The sequence below is a fragment of the Pagrus major genome, chromosome 6 (assembly GCF_040436345.1).
Source record: "Pagrus major chromosome 6, Pma_NU_1.0".
NCBI classification, from domain to species: Eukaryota; Metazoa; Chordata; class Actinopteri; order Spariformes; family Sparidae; genus Pagrus; species Pagrus major.
The window spans coordinates 26,909,413-26,933,338 of record NC_133220.1 but is presented as its reverse complement, the minus strand read 5'-3'; the positions used below and the strand labels follow the sequence as shown (position 1 = coordinate 26,933,338).

At 42.6% G+C, this 23,926-nt stretch overlaps 1 protein-coding gene across 1 annotated transcript in view; it reads left to right on the top strand.

Moving 5' to 3' along the window:
• Window positions 1-23,926, top strand: part of adamts9 (ADAM metallopeptidase with thrombospondin type 1 motif, 9) — a 42,316-nt gene that overhangs the window by 8,803 nt on the left and 9,587 nt on the right. Inside the window, exons 11-29 of the mRNA XM_073468399.1 lie at window positions 406-510; window positions 1,550-1,695; window positions 2,119-2,300; window positions 2,452-2,588; window positions 3,426-3,543; window positions 3,665-3,760; window positions 4,840-5,006; window positions 5,251-5,380; window positions 6,439-6,565; window positions 6,676-6,886; window positions 7,010-7,174; window positions 7,990-8,151; window positions 9,227-9,346; window positions 11,620-11,727; window positions 11,811-11,978; window positions 13,947-14,195; window positions 15,812-15,973; window positions 16,224-16,400; window positions 22,057-22,227. Coding sequence (XP_073324500.1) covers window positions 406-510; window positions 1,550-1,695; window positions 2,119-2,300; window positions 2,452-2,588; window positions 3,426-3,543; window positions 3,665-3,760; window positions 4,840-5,006; window positions 5,251-5,380; window positions 6,439-6,565; window positions 6,676-6,886; window positions 7,010-7,174; window positions 7,990-8,151; window positions 9,227-9,346; window positions 11,620-11,727; window positions 11,811-11,978; window positions 13,947-14,195; window positions 15,812-15,973; window positions 16,224-16,400; window positions 22,057-22,227 — 2,901 coding nt within the window. The remainder of the gene's footprint in view (window positions 1-405; window positions 511-1,549; window positions 1,696-2,118; window positions 2,301-2,451; window positions 2,589-3,425; window positions 3,544-3,664; window positions 3,761-4,839; window positions 5,007-5,250; window positions 5,381-6,438; window positions 6,566-6,675; window positions 6,887-7,009; window positions 7,175-7,989; window positions 8,152-9,226; window positions 9,347-11,619; window positions 11,728-11,810; window positions 11,979-13,946; window positions 14,196-15,811; window positions 15,974-16,223; window positions 16,401-22,056; window positions 22,228-23,926) is intronic.

Below are 23,926 nucleotides of genomic sequence, written 5' to 3'. Positions count from 1 at the left end.
AAATTCTGTTGTTTTAACTCATTAAAACATGCATATGGAATCATCAGATCAAACTGCTTGTTGAATTTTAAATGCAGAAATGTCTCCAAAATACAGTATGTGCGTCACCCTTAGGCACTGTCAAATAGTTTCCTGGCTCATGTTCCCCACCTAGACAGAAAGGTCATGTAAGGCACTGGATGTGAGAAACACCTGGCAAATGAGTTGGCTGATACAGCAAACTTAGAGAATGGAGTCACCTTCTGGCACAATGTTCTGCAATGTGCGATTAATTGGATCTCTGCCTACGGGTGTCCATAGGGTAGTTTCATGACATGACATGTCTTGTTCTGATTGTCTAATTATTTTGTGTAATCACAGGGTTAACACTGTGTGTATATATCTATGTTTGTGTGTGTTTCTCAGACCCAGTGTCGGAGGCTGTGGTGCACCAGTCCAGAGGGCGCCCAGAGGGGCTGCAGGACCCAGCACATGCCGTGGGCAGATGGCACTGACTGCTCCCCTGGGAAGGTAAGCGTTATGTGGAAATGAAGAGAGCAGCTGAGAGTGAGGCACTGTTTAGAGGAGCATATAGAATTAAAAAGTAGAGGAAAGGGATGTTATTTTATGTAATTTCAAAAAGTGTGAGGAGAAAGAAGAATGCAAATGTGTTTTATTACTGCAACAGTTGGAGATGAAAGTGTAAAAGGAAAGATTAAATACTCTGTGGGATAGCCACCTTTTTATCCAATACATTTGTGGTTTAATACTCATATGTTCTGTGTTATGATTTAACAATCCTAACCACATTTCCTAGATTTATATAACAACTTTTCCATTGACTCATGACCATAAAAGTATTCACAGGTGTTTTAATCCAGGGCGCAATATGACAAAAGAAAACAAATTTCCCAAAACTTGCCAAAAATAAAATCCCCATTGACACATATGTAAACTAACTGAACATGGCTGGCACGGAAGGTGGCGCAAAGTTGTAAATGATGGAAGTCTCTACACGACTGTCTTAGTTTAGCTTTTAATTAGGACTTTCTCACCAAGCCCTCGCTTCCTGCCACTAAGACTGGAAGAACATGAAAGCTACACAAAAAACGCACAGATACACACACATGTTGAAACCTTTTCGTGTTTACACCAACTTCTCATCCTGTGCCATGCCAGAGCGCACCACACTAAACACGTAAACTGGAGTCTGTTTATTCAAACAGTGTCAGATTATCCTCCTGTTATGAGCTGTGATATATTTATTGACTGTGTGCGTGACATTTTCTTGTCTTGTGTCCAGCCAGACCCAGCCATGAAGCGTCTTTTTTGGTTCCCCTTTTTTCCATTTGCCTCACTGTATAATTTCTCCCAGATTAGCATCAAAGCAGGAGAGAACAGATAGATGTGTTGCCAGTTCCATGGATAAGATTTCATGTGCTCACTCTGTCTGTTCCTCTTCCGCTTTGACTTTTTCTTTCACTCAATCACCTCATTCTCTCCTTCTGCTCCTATTCACGCTCTCTTCATTTATCCGACCGCTGTGTTTCCTGTTTCTCTGTCATTGCAGCACTGCAAACACGGCCTGTGTATAGCCAAAGAGCATGATGCCACACCTGTGGAGGGAGCGTGGGGAGTTTGGAGTCCTTTCGGTACCTGCTCGCGGACTTGTGGCGGGGGCATCAAGATTGCCGTGCGTGAATGCAACCGACCCGTGTGAGCAGTCCCTCTCTTTGTAGTCCTGAATGCTTACTGGACCTTGTCTCCATCTTAGCTGCCAAAATCAGTGTTCCATAGATCAAGCCTCCTTAAGAGAATTCTTTCCATAGCTAATGTTCATCAAGACAGGCCCTCTGATGGCAGATCTTCCAAGAAAAGATCACTGAGTCTCCTTGAATGTTGTCTTTCATCCTTTCTGGAGCAGATAAAAAAGAAATGGGGCATTATGTGAATGAGTTAGAAATTGAGACGGAAACTGAAACAATGCCAATGAAATACCGTAGGTGTACTTTAGGTGGGCAGTGTGGTGAAAAGGGGAATCAGCAGATACTGTAGATGAATGTAAGAAAGCATCTCCTTAAGATATTTGCCAGATTAGACTAATGATTGGTCCATTCACTTCCTCGATATTGCTTCCAGGCCCAGAAATGGAGGAATGTATTGTGTGGGTCGTCGAATGAAGTTTCGTTCCTGTAACTCTGAGCCCTGCTCCAAGCAGAAGAAAGACTTCAGGGAGGAGCAATGTGCGGCTTTCGATGGCAGGCACTTCAACATCAACGGTCTACCTCCTAATGTTCGTTGGGTGCCCAAATACAGCGGAAGTAAGAACCCTTTTTTGCAAGTCACTTGCATCCTGCTTGCTCCTTTTGTCAACCTGATTTCACTTTTGCATCATAGACATAATGTAAGCCTGACATTGACATTGATTAAATTATATTATTAAATTCTACCCTTTCCTGCCTCCCCTGTCAGTCCTGATGAAGGACAGATGTAAGCTGTTCTGCAGGGTGGCAGGCAGCACGGCCTACTATCAGCTCAGGGACAGGGTCATCGATGGCACACCGTGCGGACCAGATACCAACGACATCTGTGTCCAGGGCCTGTGCAGGGTGAGGAACTCTTATTTATTTTGGAACAAGAGGCTGCATGGTGCAAATGCATGTGTGAAGGTACTATGTGAAGTGGATAATCATTTCTACATCTTTACAGCAAATATTTTCAAGAAGCATTTTGATCCTTTGCCAAACCACACTGTGTTTATTTGACTCAAACCTGTGACAGAGTTTTAGCCTGAAAGCATGATTACTAACATACCACACACAACAATATGCTTCTTGAAAGAAGCAGTGGGTTGTTCTGCGTACACTCAAACCACACACAGTGTTTTTGTTAGATTGTGGTTCAGTAAGTTGCCTTCCTGCCCATGTCAAGTGGATTTTGATCCATGCTGTGGCACTAAAGCTAAGCTTTTCATCCTTGAAAGAAATAAAAAATGTCTCTTGCTACAACCAGTTACAAGCAGAACGGCTCATGTCATTTCCAGTGTGGTTTTATGAAGGAAATGTATTTCAGATGGGTGTCAGCGACATGGCTACAACTCAATAAGTTCTTGCAACTACTTTAAGGGTCACTGGGTTTGATTCTTTTTCTCACGGTCAGTATTTCATCAGGAAATATACAAGTAATGGGTGAAGCAGAAGACAAAGTGTGGTAAAAAAAAAAAGTGCAGTATATTTTGTGTAGAAAAATCAGGCTGACTTCCTTCTTTTTGCAGCCTACCTGTGCATTTTTTTATGTATATATTTATGTAATGCACAGTATACACAATATATGAATCTAACTTTCCCTCTTCTTGTCCTTTTCCTACCACTACCATTTATATGACTCATGGCATTTTCTTATTTTTCATTCTATATGTTTCTCCCTCTTCACACTTTACTGAGCAGCAAGCGGGCTGTGACCATGTGTTGAACTCAAAAGCCAGGAGGGACAAGTGTGGCGTGTGCGGAGGTGACAACTCTTCCTGCAAAACTGTGGCAGGGACCTTCAACATCGTCCGCTATGGTGAGCAGCCTCTTTCACTATACTGTCACTTCAACAGCACTGGGAGAGGTGCTCATTTGTAATCATAGGCACAGAACTCACTATACTAATGATCTAAACCTGTTACTAATGCAATTTGCAGGCTACAATGAAGTAGTGCGAATACCCAGTGGTGCTACAAATATAGATGTGCGTCAACACAGCTACTCAGGGAAACCGGAGGATGACAACTACCTCGGTAAGACATCCAGCAAATTACTGTCAATATTTTCATTTCCATTAATACTGTTTCCGTTGTGTTATTGAGAGCATCTACTTGGATGTGCATGTTTTGTCTCTGCTTGTCTGTGTGAATGATGGTGTTCAGCTTTTAGTGTAAAGTCTTGTATTGCAAACTTAAGGAGTTGGCATGTAGTGTGCATGCTAACATGGTAATGAGCCAGCACTAGGCCTGTGGGTACCATTCCAGCAAGGTCACTTAATTTATAAGTGTTTGTGTGCGTTGTGTGCATGTGTCTTGTGTGTGTCTTTCTGTACCATATGTCTGTCTGTCAGTCTGGATACGGCTGCCTTGTCAGCTATTAGCATACAAGTCTTGTTGGCACTAGTGTGCTAATACTTGAGCACAGATGGCCCTCTGGCTACCATTCCATGAAGGTCAGCGGTGTGTCGGCATGTATAGTGTGTATATGTCTGCATGTTGCTGTTGTTGTGTTGTGTTGCTTCTTTTTCTGTGTGTGTGTGTGTGTGTGCCTGTCTGCTTGACTGTATGCCACCAAGCCTTGTTTTTCAGTTGTCACCCTGTATTGTGTGTATGTATTTATGTGTGTTTGTGTATGGGCACAGTCAATTAGGGGCCCAAAGTGGAGATGGAATGAGGGCCGCTCTCCTCGGTCATATTAGTGTAATGTGTGAAATGGCGAGGAAAGTAAAGGCAGGAAATTAGCTCCATAATCGCATTAGGGTGAATGAGTGCAGCAGACTGACTGTTGAACAGAACAGGACGCCCCTGGATGGGACTTCTCCAGGAATAGAGGATTATTTTACCCCAATAAGGCTTTACTGCTACCTACTGCATGTGCCTTACTGTAACTGAAAACGTTAGCCACAGTGTTCCTAGGCTGCCCTGTCACATGCCAAAACACTTTTTTTAAATCTTTAACTAGTTAGTGTCATAAGAATGATAATTGTCACAAGATTTCACTTTTTTCCTGCAGTTGTTACGTGTTTATTACGCAAACATAGTTTAACCTTACATCGAGTACAGCTCATTCTGGCTGTCTGTGTCAGTGAGTGATGCTTTCTGTCTCCTTGCAGCTATATCAAATAGCCGTGGAGAGTTCCTGCTTAATGGAGAGTTTGTGGTCAGCATGTTCAAAAGGGAAATAAAAGTAGGAAATGCCGTCATCGAGTACAGTGGTTCTGACCATGTCATTGAGAGGATCAACTGCACTGACCGCATCGAGGAGGAGGTCATTGTCCAGGTAAACTGTTCTTGATGTTCATGATGCCATGCAGGAAAAGAAAAGGCTAGACTGGTTTAAAAGCAGTAGCACGAAGTAAACTTAAATAAATAAGTTATTTTGAATGCAGGAACTTAAATGTTGCTACAGGCTTTACCCGTAAAGGTTTTTGCCTTTACTTTAGAAAATGTGGACAATCCATGATATTAAAAACCTATAGTCCAACTGTATAATAATGCATAACACATTGCCTGCGTTTTCCCAGGTGCTATCTGTGGGGAATCTTTACAACCCAGATGTCAGGTACTCCTTTAATATCCCCATAGAGGACAAACCTCAGCAGTTCTTCTGGGATGCCTATGGGCCCTGGCAGGAGTGCAGCCGCCTGTGCCAAGGTGAGTGGGAGGCACAAGGGATCAGCAAAATGAGGTGATGGGAGTGGTCAGTGATAAATGGTGTGGTGAGACTAAAGATGGGATGGAACAGAGAGAGGAGACGTGGGAAACACTGAGCCAGAGGCCCAGGAGAAAGAGGATTGTCTGGTTAAACTTGACAGGTTCATGCTAGACGTATAGGTTTGGAACAAGTGATTAAAGTTAGACCTCGTAGTATACTGTGGCAGATTTCCTTTTTTGGCATAACTTTGGACATGTCAGACTGTTTGGGCAGGCAGAGGCGGATTGCAGGTAAACTCGAAAACCTGCTATGTGTTATGACTCCATCCCTTTTCTGAGAATTTCTTTCTTCACTTTTTGACACCGTTCTGCTTGAACAACCAACAGTAAACATCAAACAGAAACCAATGAGTTCACAGCGCAGGGTAAACAGCTAACATGTAATGCCCTCAGCACCTTTTGATTTTCTGATTTATACAGCTTCTTTGGCCGACTGAGACACATTAAGCTCTCATAGCGCTGAGCTGCAAAACTTGGTAACATGAGGTACTGATAGAGACTCTATTTCCTGGAGCCACATGCGGTTTAAATCTCTCTCCCCTACTGTATAGTTGGTGCACTGTTATTCAGTGCAAGGATGTCAACACAAGAGCCAAAGCGAAACACACACACATTGCTGCTCATATACCCTGCGAGCCGATGATGATCTATATTGTACTCAAGCCAGCCGCTGCATTGACCCAGATAACTATTCGAAAGACCTTACAGAAGCTGATGTCAGGCAGTGGAAGGTAGTGGGATTTCATTTAAGGATGAAGTTATGAAAACCCCATATTGGAACTCTAGTCATGCATTTTTGGTAACTCCTTTATGTCTTAAAGGGAGCAAAATACTTTCTTTTTATTTTCATGTCTTACATACATGCACATAACAGGAGATAACAAAAAAAAAACATGTCTGCAGTATGTCAGCTTTTGTTTGGTGCTCTAGAATCATAAGAAACTTTTGACTTTGCACATTTACCTGCTGTTCAAACTTGCATTATTTTATCTTCACAGGAGAGCGCAAGCGGAAGATTCTCTGTAGCAGAGAGTCAGACAGGGTGGTGGTGTCAGACCAGAGGTGTCACGGTACAGCTAGACCTGCTGTCATCACTGAGGCCTGCAACACTGAATGTGAACTCAGGTTTGTTTGACCAGTTTAACCAAGCTTTAGTACCTACATGAACCAATCCAGGCTTTTTTTATTTCATTTAAAAATACTGACAAGGCTTTGACCTATCACAACTGATGCAGGTGGCATGTGGCTCGTAAGAGTGAGTGCACAGCCCAGTGCGGCCTGGGATATCGTACCCTGGAAATTTACTGTGCCAAAATAAGCCGCACAGATGGGAAGACGCAGAAGGTTGATGACCGCTACTGTAGTGGTCAGCACAAACCTGATGATAAGGAAGGTTGCCATGGAGACTGTAACCCGGGCGGCTGGGAGTACTCATCTTGGTCAGAGGTAAGATTGCGGTAGGAAGCATGGGGTTTGTGTGTGAGCATAATCCAGATGTTTGTCAAAGTTTATTGCAGGTCTTATACATGTGTTTACACTTGATGATGTTCAAACATTTGTCCTGCACAGTGCTCCAAGAGCTGTGGTGGGGGCACCCGCCGTAGAGGGGCAGTGTGTCGAAAGGCAGCTGAGGCTGGCGGTGACGAGAGCAAATGCAGTCAAAGGGACAAGCTGACCGTCCAATCCTGCAATGAATTCCTCTGTCCACAATGGAAGACTGGCGACTGGTCTGAGGTCAGTTCAGCTCTAATTTGCATTCTCTTTGCCCTTAGAAGAAGACCAGTCTGATATTCACTGGTCTCATATAGTGCTCCATATAAAGGAAGTGGGCTGATTAAGAAGATGATATCACATACACTGAATGTTTACATTAAAATACTTCCTCTTTCAAATCAAATCAAATCAAATCATATACATAGAGAAGACATGGAGAGGATGATTATGTCAACGCTTCTGTTGCGTACAGTTACATAAGGTTTGTGCATATACGTTTATCAGTGAGGAAGACTTCCCAGTGTTTATGTAGCTAAGTTTGGTCAGTGTGAAAGGAAACTGACTCTAGTGTCCATACTGTAGTTTGAAGCCAGTAGTGATCTGGGTCAAATGTAAAATCCCAGTGCTTTGGGAGAGTTACTCCCCTCCGTCCACTGTAGTGAGTGTTAGGAAATCTCTGATTGCAGGGTAAGATCAGACTTAACTGCTGTACAGTTTACACATTGTAGAGCGAGGTGCTTGCAAAGCTTTGGGCTGCATTCCAGGAATATTTCAGATCTCCCATGTGGTGCTGCTAAATACAAACACCTACACTACACTGTATACATATGCACTGTGCTCACACATAAATAAATACTCCTGCCCTGTCTTTTGGTCCCTTCCAACTACCATATGTTTTGTAATCTGTATATCCTGTTCTCCACAACGCCAAGTGATCTTCCTCCGTCATGAACTTGAATTCCAGCAGGCTCAATAGCTGGGAACAACCAGTGCTCATGTAGTACACTGTACACATACTGTATTCATCTCTAAACCCTGAAATATTTTACTTGCAGTGCCTTGTGACGTGCGGGAAAGGTTATAAGCACCGTCAGACGTGGTGTCAGTTTGGTGAGGACCGTTTAGACGACCGCTTCTGTGGGTCATCTAAACCTGAGTCGGTGCAGACGTGCCAGCAGCAGGAGTGTGCCTCTTGGCAGGTCGGACCCTGGGGACAGGTGAGTGTTAGCAATAATTTATAGTATGTACTACATTTTGTTCAAGGTTGGCAACAGTTGAGAACTGAAGGTTAGGGGACAAATTCAGGGGCAAACCTCCTGAATGTGTGATGGCAGATAAGCAATTTATTTAACAGAAAAGGTGAAACAGCTGAAATTGCACTGTTAGACTGCATGACTGTCTTCATATCAAAACACAAAGTGTTTGTTTTTTTCTGAGGCATTGAAGAAGCTATTCCTTGATTCACAGCCACAGCTTTCGTATATAATAATAAATAAGTTTATCCAATGGATGGGAAGCAGCACAGAGGCTGACATTTACAATTACCTTTGCTTTTCTGATAAATTCTTGCCAGATGTAAACCAAGGGGAGGACACAGATAAGCTAAGCTCATCATTTAGCACTGTCCCCTTTCCTCTCGCCTGGTTAGACAAGGAGCACATCCTGCCAAAATAAATATACAAAAGCTATGGATAATCTGGGTAGGCGTGTTCTCCTACAAAAGCATTATATAGGGTTATGTACACAGTGTATAGTGTCCATGTGTGTCTCTGTGTGTAGGCTCAGTCTCATTTGTGTGTGTGCACAGAGAAGTGAAAAAATGTGAGATATTTCTGTGCCCCCCATCAGAGGATGTGCGCACGTTAAGGTATATTTGAAGTCGTTTAATGAAGCGTGGTCAAATGGTAGTTGAAGTTGCCGCCACACAAGTTTGACCCTGTTTCATTGGAGGCAGTGAGGCAGAAGAGAGTGTGGGCTAGTAGCCTCTGACTTGGCTACAGTGGAAAAAAAACAAGTGCAATGTATATGAGCAAAGGCTCCTTTTGTATTTAATGTTTAGCTGCTGGAAAAAAGGATCTTAGAGAGTTTGTAAGGGAAGTCGAATGGCAAAGGAAGCCTTTTTATTTGCTCAGCGTAGTTCACAGTTATTTGATTTGTTTGTGTGTGTGGGTTGCTTGTTGGCTCAGATGAACTGTCTGTTTTTTGCTCCTTTTCTTGCCTCTTTCTCCGTTTTCTCTTTGGCTCACTGTAATGTTCCCCCACCACTCCTTTTTTTCCCCTCTTTGAACTCAGTGCACTACCTCGTGTGGGCCAGGCTACCAGATGCGAGCAGTGAAGTGTGTGGTTGGCTCTTATGGTGCTGTCATGGATGACACTGAATGTAATGCTGCCACCCGACCCACTGACACCCAGGTAAGGAGGACCTCTCTTCTCCCTCTCTCTATCATCTTCCTTTTACTTCTCTCAAATGCTCACAGTCTCTTTAGCACTTCTTCATTGTGAGAGCACACTTTCAAACGGATTCGTACTGTGAGGAGAGAATCCACGTGCATGCACACCAACACTCAATACACACACAGACAAACACACACATTTCATTTCCACCTGGTCTCAATAAAGCTATGTTGTCTGATCTAGTCTGGTCTAGAGGGAAAGACAGAAGGGGAGGTTATACAGGCCTCACTATCCCCACATAGAGACACACAACTCTCAGACAGAATCCCCAAAAAAAAGGGTGACCTTACAGTGTTATTCCAGAATACTCTTATCTTCATTGTTTTAAAGACATTAAAGTCTGGCAGAAATATTAAATCATCTTGAAGATGCCTTCACTTCAAAATCCCTCAGTTATGGCAGCTGTTATTGGAAACTTGACTACAACCCTAAATAAAATAATATTAAATATTACAAATTCAATTTAATGAATCTTCTTCAATAGGGGTGGGTGATTTGGACCTAAAATCAGCCAAGTGCTTCCACTCCAGGTGGTGAAATAACTTTGTTTAATTGCCTCATTTTGTTATTCTAGTATTCCTGCACTTACCGTGATTCGTTGTGTATCTTTTTTTTTGTAAAAGCACTTCCACACTATTGAAGTCTCCCTTTCCTCCACCGTGGTGTGTAGCAATGTTACTTTTGCTTTCGGCTATGCTTCTTGTTGCTGAATGCAATGCTATTACGTCAGTATGTAACAACACGGAACATTTCCATTATCACGCTAAGAATTTTAAAAATCATATTTAATATAAGAGCTAAATATTTTAAGCCATGGAATCACCTTTGAACTGGACTGCTTTAAATATTATACATATATATATATATATATATATATATATATATATATATATATATATATATATATATATATATACACATATATATACACATATATATATACATATATATACATATATATATATTCATATATATATACATATATATATTCATATGTATAATATTTAAAGCAGTCCAGTTCAAAGGTGATTCCATGGCTTAAAATATTTAGCTCTTCTACCCACAGGTAGTTCACATTGATAGTGTTCAAGTGTTTAATTTACTCAGGGTTATATGTGGAATTAGTCGTGTTGTCTAAATCTGTTTGTTCACTGTGCTACACACACACACTAGAGACACAGAAACACCAAAGAAACCTATTTTGAGCTGAATGAGAGTTTTGTTTGCTCAGCGTGGGACGTAAAGCCATTTCAGAGGGCTGAGCATGCAGACTCAGGATGAGGCCCCCCTTTAGTTGCAGTGGCTCTTAATTCCGGTGCCTGGGCCGGCAGAGCCAGTGACCCTGAAGCAGTCGCCCCACCTCGTTGTGATTCTAACCAGCCAGCCATGAAGTGGGCCACCAGGCTGCTAGTCCCACCACCATCAGCCACCAAGCAGGGCTTGGAAAAAGAGGGACAGATATATGGATGGAGGTCTGAGTACAAGGAGGAGAGAGTCGGAGGCAAGAGATGCTTTCCTCGATATTTCCACACATAGATTGGATAAAGGCTGGCAGATATGAACACTGCTTGGGCATGTTATATGATTTGTAGAAGATGTAAGCCATCACACAATTTGTCATGTTTTATCAGCTTATACACATAAAATTTGAGTCTGACAGGAAGTGTGCGTCAAGCTACTTTAAGTTGTACCGAGGGGACTGTTTGCTTCAGTGAGGAGGCCGAGTGTGGAATGTGGAGCCTGCTTAGATCCTGGGCGACCTGATTAAGGCCCTCATTCCAAGAGACTGGGGGTCAGAGGGCACCAGAGGGCATGGGGTGGAAAAAGAGGAAAGGGCGGAAGGTGAGGGACAAGGGGGTGGATTAGGGGTGGAGTTTACGACCACGCCAGCATGGGTATTGGAGCCCTGAATACCACTCCACTATGACCTGTTATGACAGGGATCAGGGCTTTATGCTGAGTGGCTTACTGCCACAATCCATAGTTTGAACTGACGGGGGGGACCCTGTTAAGGTTGTTTTGGTAAGGTGGGGGGAAAGGGTTGATGGGAAACACAACTACTCTCAAATGCAGAGCTGAAGGAATATAGTTTAAGTTGTTAATGACTGTCCCATGTCACAGGAGCTATCTCTGATATTCGTGGTATTTTGTGGTCAGGGACAGATGTTGTTACAGTATATTCATTTTGTTAATCACTGCATGAATGGGTGTATGTGTCCTCCCTTCCACAGGACTGTGAACTGGCCCAGTGTCCCAGCAGCCACCCTGTTCCCCCAGGGACCAAAGTCCCCACCCACCAGGGCCACAAAACCCAGTGGCGGTTTGGTTCCTGGACCCAGGTTTGTTCCTCTGTCACATCTTCAATTTGTGTGTCTTTGTGTTGGTTTACAGCTTCTTAACGTTCTTCTCTCATGCACAACAGTGTAGCGCCAGCTGTGGCAAAGGGACACGGATGCGCTACGTGAGTTGCCGTGACAACCAGGGTGGTGTGGCAGAGGAGTCGGCCTGCGCTCACCTACCAAAACCCCCTGCCAGAGAGGTGTGCTCAGTAGTGGCCTGTGGACAGTGGAAAGTGCTGGAATGGACAGTGGTAAGACGACAAGCCTTTATCATCATTTATTCATTAGTATCTAACACATACGTGTACATTATCTGAAAAACTGAATGTTAAACAGCTGCACCTAGATTTATAAAAGCTCACCCAGTGTTGGAGAGGACAGTGGAAATTTAGTTTTCCTGCATTTTCCATCAGATCTACATCTCGTTATACAGACAACAGACAGCACTGTTGATTAATCTCAATTGTGTGTCGTCAATATTGCTATCCGGGTGTTTTTCTTCCTGCAACGTTTATTTATTTCAGTGTACTCAACTACACTGACAATTAGTGTCTACTCACGCTATGTAGCCGTTTGTGTAAGCAAAGATGTGGAGACAGGGTGGCAGCTGTAAGGCAAGTGTGTATCGAGGCACGGAGGAGGGCTGGAATGAGGCTCGAGAAGGAGTGTGTGTGTGTGTGTGTGTATGCACGAGAGAGAGTGAATTGAAGTTTCTGGAGTTGTGAGATGCAAGGGGCTGCAGTGAGGGGCTCCAGTCTTGTTTACAGATGTTTCTCATCATAGTCCTGGTGATACAGTAAAACCAGACTGCAGGTCTGGTCACCATATACACACACACGCATGCACACTCACACATGTACCACCAAGCCAAAGACACTCATTGAAGTAAATAGTTCATCCTAAGACCAAAAAAGATTTCAGATCCACACACACACACACACACACACACACACAAAGCAGCCAAATCAAAACAGCCTTCTTAATCTTGCAGCGACAGAACACTCCAATATGACAGTTTTGTTATTGTTCCATAGTGTACAGTACGTTATCCAACAGCTTCATTTAGTATCACATCATATACATGGACTTATTGTATGTAAAGCCTTTCACTGTATCTAAAATCATGGGAAATCCATAACATTGTGACAAAGCAGTGTAAACCTCTGGACAGTGTAATCCCAGGTGAGATTTTAGAGCAGAGAGCTGTTGCATAAGTATGATAAATCACCTTATGCAAGACAGAAAGTGGACTCCGCTGTGGAGGAGCTGTTTGAGACACCATTAGTGCCTGGCAGAAGATCTGGGTCCTTTAAGGATATAATGCAAGGTCAGTCAGTGCCAGAACCAGGGCCATTTGTTTTATGCCTTGTTCAACTTGAATGAGAGCTGAATCGGCATCCTCAACACCAAGTCAAGCTGGTTTTAAATTGGCACTGGACCTTGTCGAGGATGTGCCCCGTTGTTTTTGTTTGTGAAATTTCTGTGCAGTTTTATTGGCCAGCTGAAGAGCGGAGAGTTTTCACTTCGGTGCCATCTGTATGTAGTTGACACAGTTCTGCTGGTTGGCTCTGGTTATGGCCTTCAGCAGGCCTTGGGGTAGGTTTCAAATGAAGTGTAAATGGGGTCAAACCTCCATTACTGTTAGTAGTTGCTTCCCCCCAGTGAAAAGGCTTAAATATCTTAGAGTCTAGAGCTACAGTTGGGTGCTTGCAGCAGCTGCAGGCATCATTGGGAGCTGAGCCTGAAGGTGAAGCCCCTCATTATTAAGTCGAGTTTCATCTGTGGCCACAGACTTTGGGCAGTGGTCGAAAATCCATCCATCCATCCATCCATCCATCCATCCATCCATCCATCCATCCATCCATCCATCCATCCATCCATCCATCCATCCATTCAGTTAAATACTGAGTGCCTTGGAGAGCAGAATGAGATTGATGGTTGTGAATTGCAGTAAACTTAGTAATCACATCATAATGCCATAGTTGTTACAAGATTCCATGTTCACCCTTTAATTTCAGAGTTGTCAAACCTCTGTAAAACGCAGTTGAAAGTGCCAGGGCTAATGACCGGTGTTGGTATGAATGGCTGCTCTTTACCCAGGTTTCTGCCTCACACCATGTAATAACTCTTTCTTCAATTGTTGGTCAATGTTTGTTTGTATCTTGGCACATTAGTTTTTATGACTGATCTCTGGATACACTGTATGTGTGTGTTCTCAGTGCTCAGTAACCTGTGGCCAGGGGAAGACGACGCGGCAGGTACTGTGCGTCAACTTCAGTGACCAAGAAGTGAATGCTAGTGAGTGTGACCCAGACGATCGTCCTACCACAGAGCAGGACTGTGCCATGTCTCAATGCCCGTCCCGCTCCAGTGATTCCCGACCTTTCCCGTCCTCACCAAACGCCAGTGCCAGGAACAACCTGCCCCGTAGCCAATCCCACCAATGGCGGACTGGACCCTGGGGCGCGGTGAGTTATCCTACACACAGCAGCATCACATCACTAGTCAGCACACTATTTCTGCGGGACCTGACATTTGAAATATTGTGCTAAATCATGTGCAACCAAACCTCCAGCTCAAACAATAGACGTCTGGAGAACAGTTAAGCAAGTGGGAAAATGAGATGGCTGTTTTTGTAATGACCTGAGCATTAGGAAACCGCTTGTCAACACCAGGAATTATTCAAGGCCGTTCTTTTCACACACACACACACACACACACACACACACACACACACACACACACACACACACACACACACACACACACACACACACACACACACACACACACACACAATTGCACCATGTTTACTTTGTTTTGTTAGTGAACTAACTGGAGTGACTTTCTTCCTGGCAATGCAATAGTAAAAAAAAATGTTTTTGAGCAGCAGAGTCCTAATGAAGTCAGACTGCGGTATCACAACATTTCATACAGTCACTGTCTGTATTGAACCAACTGTTTTTTTTAAATGTAGCCCTCTATTGCTTGAACCAGTAAGTCTACACAGGATAAAAGGAAGAGTTTGATGTTTCTGGAAATATGCTTATCAGATTATCATGCTTATCCTTTGGACAGAGCCAGGCTGGCTGTTTACCTGTTTATATTCTTTGTGCTAAGCTAAGCTAACCAGCTGTAGCTTTACGTATATTTCCAATACCGACATAGAGGGGGTACAGATCTGAATAAGCGTACTTCCCAAAATGTCAAACTATTCCTTTAGTGTCCTTAGTTTGTCGTGTTGCAGGTCCGTCGGTTGATTTAAACACTAATGTAAATTGCAGTCCAGAGTATCTTCTTCACAGTTGTGGACCAGTTATTTTCTTCCTACAATGCATTTTGTAACCTGATGCAGACGAACATTCATGAAGCGAGGCTCAGTCCTCCAGGCCCTTCACTCTTTTTAACACTAGACCTTAGCCATTGTGATGTAATACCACAGGATAGCATGACCCAAAAGCCACAGGCTGCCCACCCCTCCGCTTGGATCTCTTTCTTTGTATTGTTCAGCTGTTTTTTAAAAACTGGGTTAGTTATAATCCAAAAATAATTTTGACCTTTAAATAATTCTGGGAAGTGATTAAAGCTATTCCTAGTGTCTCTTCCTTCCTCTGACCTGAGGATGTGTATTTTAATATAGCAGCAGCAGACATGGTCAGTCTCTTGACATGAGATGCCTCGCAGTATTGTTCTCTGAAGAAGAGTGTGTGCTTTGTTTGCATACATACCTCATAGTGCACATTGATTCATTACAACATGCTACGTGTGCATGTGACTTACTAGACACATTGATTTAATTGCAGTAGTATTAGTTAGTGTTTTTTTTTTCCACGTCATTGCAGGGCTTGGGAATAAATTTATATTATATAGTTATTGTGATATGAGACTAGTGAGACTAGTAAAGTGAATTAATTTTCAGAATTAAAAATGTTGCAATATAATTTTAAGGCCATATTGTGTCTAAATAAAATGTAAATAATGTACAGTATATCCCTTTAAGACTCACTACATCTGTACACTGAGCATATATTTTTTAGAACCACCTACTTGACAGTGTGCACTCGATGCTCTCTTTGCTCAACAGTGCTCCAGCACATGTGCAGGAGGGTTCCAGCGGCGTGTAGTAGTGTGCCAGGATGAGAACGGGTACCCTGCCAACAGCTGTGAAGATCGCACCCGGCCCAGTGAGCAACGATCCTGTGAGTCAGGGCCATGTCCACAGTGGATCTACGGCAACTGGGGAGAGGTAAGCCAGACACCACTTTACTGCTGTTTACATCAGATTACAGCTTGCCATGGCTCTGGTTTAGAGAGAAAACTGACACAGAAGCTGCTTTGTATGCAACCTTGAAAATGCATTAGAAATCAGCTAAGTCTCACATTCTTCATGCTCCACACAAGGCAGATCTATTTTCAAATGAAAAAAATAGCCCTAGTTTTTTTCTTCACACTTAAACCCATTTGTAAAACAAAACCTCTCCCCCTGCTGTCCTCAGTGCACCAAGCCATGTGGAGGTGGGATAAAGACGAGGCTGGTGGTGTGTCAGCGTCCAAACGGCGAGCGTTTCAATGATCTGAGCTGCGAGATCCATGACAAGCCACCAGATCGTGAGCAGTGCAATACTCAGCCGTGCCCGTCTAGCCCCCACTGGAGCACAGACCCATGGAGCTCGGTACGCTCATAAAAAATACTCTATACCTTGTTTTTCAACCTCACGTATTTTTCAAATACCTGTAGTCTTACTCTTTCACAAACAGTCTTAAAGGGACAGGATGACTATGGTGCTTTTGCACTGGAGAAGTTACACTCCCGCTTCTCTACTTTTACTTTTAACCTCCTCCACTTCCTGCTCCCTCTCTGGTGCCTGCGATTGGTCAACATTTCCTCAAGACACTTGGAAAGTTCATTTCTGTTGCACTTAAATGGCAAAGATCCGCTCACTTGCAATATGCCAAAAAAGTACAACATCCCAAAATACTTCAGTGACAGCTGTGACCATAAGAACATTTTTTTGTCAGTCCTAGTTACCATAAAACTGTTGTTGAGCCTTGTATTAGTATTTGAAAAATTCAGGATCACTTTGTATCACAATCAAAGTTAGTTTTGTAAAATATTGTTTTTAAAGATAATTTATTAAGATATTTTTTCCTTTTTATCTTTTGTATATAGCATTAACTTTAAAAAGTGATTTATTTTGTGTCTTAGCTCTTTGTATTCGCACATTTAGCCAATCGTTGTTCATATGCAAATACTGATGAATGTTTTTGTATATCAGGAATATACAGTACGATGCCTTGTTCTTTTATTATCCAAAGAATGGCCCATAATCTCCAAATATGTGGTGCTACACAATGTAGTTCATGTTCTGTTATGAACATTAAAGCACCAACTTAGATAGGGCTGTGTACTATATATACATCTTTGTACTATATACATCTATGAAATGGCTATTGTATCAAGAATTCAATTTGTCTCAAGGCACATGTGTTTTTTTTAGAGAAGTTACTAATCTTATTTAGACACTTTATTTTACAGTTTATGTATTCACCCTCTGCTATGAAACCAACAGTGGTGTTGCCCCAAAATGACATTGACACACTAATGCATGAATATGTTGATTCAAAAGTTCCTGAAACGTCCAGTATCAGTAGTAAACACCAGCAAACAGCAGCTGTACCAGCACTGTAAAATAAAGTGTCTCACCGAGTTTGTGGTAATTAGAACTAATAGCCATTGTATTCCAGTTTGGCAGAGGGTTTTGACCCAGATTTCCTTAGTGTGGCCAAAACATTAGGTTTAAATCTCTCTGCTCCAAAGGTGCTTTGATATGAGTGTATTTATATTGTGTTAGTTAATGTTTTCTTTGTACAGTAAGTACTTGGAGTTGCTAAATATGCTATGCTCAACAATACCTCACTTGGAACAAAACACAACCCAACTAGCCATTAAACTATGATAACCTACACTACAGTGGTGCTTTGGCCAAACAAGGGAGATACAAGATATCAAAAATGAATCATCATATTTTTGGTCAGTTAGGTGTTTATTGTGGCACGTTGCTTTCTGGTGCTGCCTTTTCTGTACTTTTTATTTCTTCCATGAGCAGTTAGTGGATTGATCAGATTGGTCAGCTAAATGTATCACAGATTTGATGAAAAAATGTTGAACTGTCTTCAAATGTCCATCAAACAACTTGCTCAACCTTTAATAGAATGGACTGTTAAAATGTCGTACTCTAAACACGTGATACCTGTGACCACAGGGGAAGTTAATAGTGTTTTGTATCCAGAGCTCTTACTCTGAGCCAACCTACTGTGTCTACCTCAGTCTCTGTTTTGATTGCCCCCCTGCCGTATCTTTCTCTCCCTTGCACTGGAGGGGTTTTGGCTGGCTAAGATTAAGCATGAGTTGTTGAGGCTACCCATTGCAGTTGATGGCCCTAAACACAGATCCAGGGTGTGTGTCATCTCCCACCTTGTAATGCTTACCATCCTGCTGTGGACGGTGAAAACTGACCCAGAATCTGTGGTTAGGGGCAGCTTTTGCCTGCAGCCCACCCAGTTGACTCCTCCTGGTCATAAATGTCTGTACTGACATCACACCTTATTTTAAGGGCCTGTTAACACAGCAGTGAGTGCATTTTTTTACCACACATCATTTACTAATGAGAACTATCGCTCGCAATGACTCCCACATGTGAGATTGTAATGCAGCCTAAACTCAAATCTAGGTTGAATCAGTGAAAGTAGAACTCAGTATTAACACAGCACATCCTAGTATTCCTGTTAAGTTTTATTTCTCAGTCTTAACAGTTTGACTCCTTGTGGTCAACCTCTTGGTTCAAATAGCAGTACAGCTCAAACACCGTATCAACAGGCTCTTGAAATAAGTATTTTGTCTGTCTCTTATTCACAAATGGCAGTATTCTGTAGTCTGTGTTTCAAGAACATTTCTGTACATTTATGTAATTACTTGTATTTATTGTTACTTCATTATAATGTTATGTCAATATTTAATTTTTTATGGATTTGTTGGATTTCTGTTTATTTCCAGAAAAGGTTACGATTAAAGTGAAGTAGAGGTACTGTCAAAGGCTTTTTTTCATTCTTATTTGAACAAAACATTCTGGAAACACTTCACATTAAAGCTAAATTTACAATCTAGTGTTTCGTACCAACCAGTGTGGTGTGTACTAATACATGTAGGTGCAATGGAGCAAGATGTGAGGTTAGGGAATAAGGGGGTAACATTTCGAGAAATTCGCACTTTGATCTAAAACTTTGAAAGCCCAATGCCAAAACTAAGTACAATAGCTATACAACACACATACAACTTCCTTCAACAACAGAAGACGTCTCTGCTGCCACCGACTTGACCAGCGAATGTTGGTGGCTGATACTTGCTTATTACCGATGCCAACATTAAAAATACCTATGGTATAAATTACTGCAGAGGGTCTCAGATTGTTCATGTGTACCTAGTGTGTATTGGTATGTTCCTTACTGGTACACGGTACAAAAACCTACACTGTAAATTGGAAAGAAGTACGCTGCATATTGCGGGCTGTAATCTAAAGTGTTCCCAGCATTTTTGTCACATGCTGTAAGCAGACCATGGTCTGTGTGAACTGAGAAAAATGAAAAACAAAAGAATACAAAACAACATTCAACTTGCTGGCAGCTGGCGCAGACTGGCTGTCTAAAAAAGTCATAAGCAAAGATAACTGACCCAAGTACCAAACTCTAACAACATTCATTACACCAATAACCTTGCTGCTCACAACATTGCAGTCCAGCTGCTAAGCCCTATATTGAAAGAGATTACCAGCTCCAGCTTTACAGTAATTACAGTGTGTTTGTGGATAAGGAAGTGTCCTCTATTATATTATATTATCTTATATTATTATAATAAAAAGAGAGGCCGGGCAAATAGCTTATAAAGCAGTCCTCCCCGCCAGTCTATTCACTGGGCTGTTTTTCCTGAATGAAAAGGCACAAATCACTGAGCAATATCCTTGTTATTTTATGTGGTCAGGGCCTCTGCTGACCTCTCTGAGCGACCATGCTTTTACCGTCTGTGTCAGGAGTTCAAAGCTCTCTCCATCAAGGTGAATCTTTGTCCTGCATGACAATACATCAGTATACCTCCCATTGCATTTACCGTGTTCAGTCACTCTTAATGCCTAATGCCCCGGCTTTTTCTGGGACGCCTGATGACGCATGCCAGCGCCAGCGCCCTTTGGCCCTTTCTGTCAGGCCCCTCTACTCTGGTCTAATGCAAGCTGATGACAGTGTACCGATGTGGGGGCCAGGGACGTTGACTCAAATAAACGGGGGGCCGTCAGCAAGACAATGCAGTGGTGTATTGGTGGGTCAAGGGTCACGTTTGATCTGGGGAGGGGCCCCTTCCCGGATCATCCCATCAGCATAGACAGACTTCTGGGAAATTGCTGTGATCCCGCAAAAAAACCGCAACAAAGTTGAATAGGAATCCCGAACGCTATGCTGACAGTGAAAAGTGCTCTTTGGGGGGCTTCATTCCACATGGTGCTGATGGATGCTTTGCCTCCCTGGATTTTTAAAGCTAAAATTGTAGGTCTTGAATAATAAACTTCAGATAGCCTATGAATTTCTCCATTTGCACCATTAAAACACAATATATTTCTTTTTAGCTAGAAGCTCCTCATCCGCCATGTTGCTAGCTATAACTCATGCTGCATTATTTACGTCACCCAAGGAAGAACCACATGAAGTAATAAAAGATGGTGGTCTGCCCATTGGGAGCAACATGGGTTCAGTGTCTTGCCAAAAGACGCTTCAATATGTGAGTCGAACCACCAACTGTACGATTAGTGGATGTGGATTAGCTCTTCCTTCTGCAAATAAAATTGATGCAAATAAATTTGTTTATATAGTGTATTTATTATCTGATGGAGGAATTGTTGAGTATGTGTGAGCACTGATGTTTGTATCAGTGAACTGCGCTGGGTAATGACAGAACCCCAGAGAACTTTTGGGCAAAGTTAATGAATCCTGCATGTGGGGTTCATGCACTGATAGAACACATGGTGTTTTAATGTGACCCATTTGCATTTCTCAAGGTACTCTGAGGGCATTACACCGCGGTACAACAGCAGGAAAGCCCTTGTAAAAAAGTTCATAAAGGTTTTGAGGAATGCCCTGACATTTGAACAGAACAACAGTCTGGAGGACTGACTTGGATTGTAAATGTTTTATGAATTGAACCTTTTACTGGAAAATCCAGTGTTACCTGTAATGACCCACTCACCTGCCATAGTGCATCTAAAACAAATTGTATATTGTGTCAGTGGTGGTATTTGAAACAGGAGAACTGTCAGTAATTAATCATGGGATGCTCTGTCGCTCTAAGACATAAGCAACACAGTCGGTCTCAGTTTTATGATCACTACAATGTCTGCACAAGAATCACACAGTGTTGATATGACTGATTTTTTTTATTTTTTTGTCAAAAAACACAAATGCATCCATCGTTTTCTGTCTTTATTGATGAAATAAACGAACAACCCACTAACACGACTAACAGCATGAGTTATTTCCAATAAATCGAACACATCAAAGATCAATTTTGGATGCGAGGGTTGCCCGGATTTAAAAAGGGGAATAAGCATTTTATTAGCCCCTCCTTTCGTGATCCCCCCTCCCTCCCCAACGAATGAGGTGAGAGGTCACGGCATGTTCCTGTCTCGTACAGTCCCTCGCTGGTCAGGACAGCAGCACACGCTGGGCCGCGCACTCGTTCAACTCCGAGCCTGTCGCTTCCCATCCATCCCCACATGCAACGCCCCCTTTGATTATCCGAGAACAGTCCAACCCTTCTCCACTCCCTCCTGTGAGTGTGTGTGTGTGTGTGTGCCTGTCACACCGAGTTAGACTTCCAGTAACTCGGTGAACCCGGAGGTGAAACAAACTGCTGCCGGAATGATGGGGCACGCTTTGCCATTGGACTAGCTACCCACGTGGAACTGTGTCTCACATGTTTTTTTTTTTTCTCGAGTCACAAAAGCTCCACAAAATTGGAGACAATTTCCTGTTCAGTAAATAATTAAACAGTTTTTAATTATAGCTGTGCAGTCATCTATTTTTCATCATGCAGATTCAGATTTAATTAAGTCTGGCATTAAACAAATTCTGTGCGTTGTGAATCCCAATCAGAGCTGTTTGACTTGAATGCTGACCAAAAAAAAACCCCCGCATCAGAATTTCCCTGGTTTGGAGTGCCCCTAGTTTTAACACATAACGTACCTTTTGATTTCAATTGATCTCCTTCTCTCCTTTGACACCTTGCAGTGCTCTGCCGCCTGTGGAAGAGGGTTCAAGACCCGTAAAGTGACCTGCGTGACCGGGTCTGGCCGCCCTGTCCCAGAGGACAACTGCCAGTCTCTTTCCCCCAAACCTACAAAGCAGAGGCGCTGCCGAGGCGGACGGTGTCCCAAGTGGAAGACTGGCAATTGGGGAGAGGTAGGACTCTTTGACCCTGCTATAAAACACTCCTCTACCGCTCCTGTTCTCACGCTGCCAGACCTGTTTTTTCACTCTCTCTCTCCACTTTAATGCTTACCAGCCTGCTTGCAAATATGTGCATATGTGTGAGAACATCTGCGACTAAACCTGACAGTGTTTATTTGCCATGCCAGGCCACTAACTCAGGCAGGGTGCTTTTACACATCACATGGAGGTTTGCTGGGTTGCAGCACAGGCCTGGGGCGGCTGCTAACAGGGGTTTTGAGGTAGTGTACGCAGGGGCTGTGACTTCACAGTACACTAAGTGTGACAGCAGGATGGACATGCACTCCCCCTCTTTGATCTGAGCCTTACTGATGTTGAGTCCAGCCAGAGTAAATCTACACCTCTCATCTCTATATTTTCTCTTCCTCCGGCCCTCACTTTTCCCTCCTCTTTATCCCTTTTATCCTCCTTCTCACTGTTGCTCTTTCCTCTACTCATCACTTTTTTCTTTCAAGCATTTTTCACTTCTTCCCTCTCTGCCTCCCCAATGGGAACCACATGTTAATCTTTACTTTGACTGCCCTACTGAAGAGGCAGTCCACTAACGTCACCACGCCAGACACACTTACAATGAACACCTGGGATGTCTGGTACCTCTCTCTTTTTTCTCGTGGCCTCTTTCTCCGAATCCACCTCAACGGCCAAGAGTCCAAGTATTCGGGCACATCTGCGCTCCATACGTCAGAGAGGATGTGTGTCTGCCCTGGACAGCTGTGGAGCAGGACACATGCCAGGAGAAAATGATACTCCACACGAAGCTTTTTAGTCAAGGATAGCATCATTACCCACGGTGCAACGGGCTACCTAGTGATTAAACTGCTAAAACGGCATGGCAGATAATACACACTGAAATATATAAAGTTGTGACAATTATGAATGGACATGTAAAAATTTCTGTAACTCAGTCTTAAGATGCTGAACCTCTGGAACAGATTCAGTTATCTGATGTCACCTCGGCTTGATCATCTGGAGTGGTTTATCACTTCCTGCTCCTTTAACCTGTAAACAGATGAGGAGTTATGATGGTGGTCTCAATCTCTCTCATGTGCACGTACACAAACAACAGACTCAACAGTGTATCAGTCACACTCCTTATGATTTGCCCCAAAAACTCTTAAAAACTGTATAAATAACCAAATATCATGAATGTATCATGTAGTCCGTTAGCATTACATTAACATCAGCGCAGATTTTTCGAAATCATCATCTGTTTGGAAAAAGAAAAGACACACGATAGTTGTTAAACACAACCCGAACAAAAGTAAAACAGATTTTTCATCCCTCTCCCTCTTTCTTTGTGTTTTCTGTAGAAATATGTTCTGTGTTAAAAGCAGAAAGTACACGCTTTCATTGGAAACATTCCTGCTGTAACTTAGACACAGTTTCACAAAAAAAAAAAAAAAGAAATCCATCCGCTTTCCAGGCTCCCACTTGAATTTCTTCACATTTCTGCAGAAAAACATCAGTACCAATAAATATGAATATAAACTCTAATAAACTGAACAAATATGAACATGATTGCAGTTAAACATTATTACATATTTTCTCAGTAGTACTCTATCAACACCGTCAGCCCTGTGTGTGATGCATTTACATGGTTCAGTTAACATTTGCAGTGCGTCATAGTTTGGTTCACAAAGAAAATCAAATT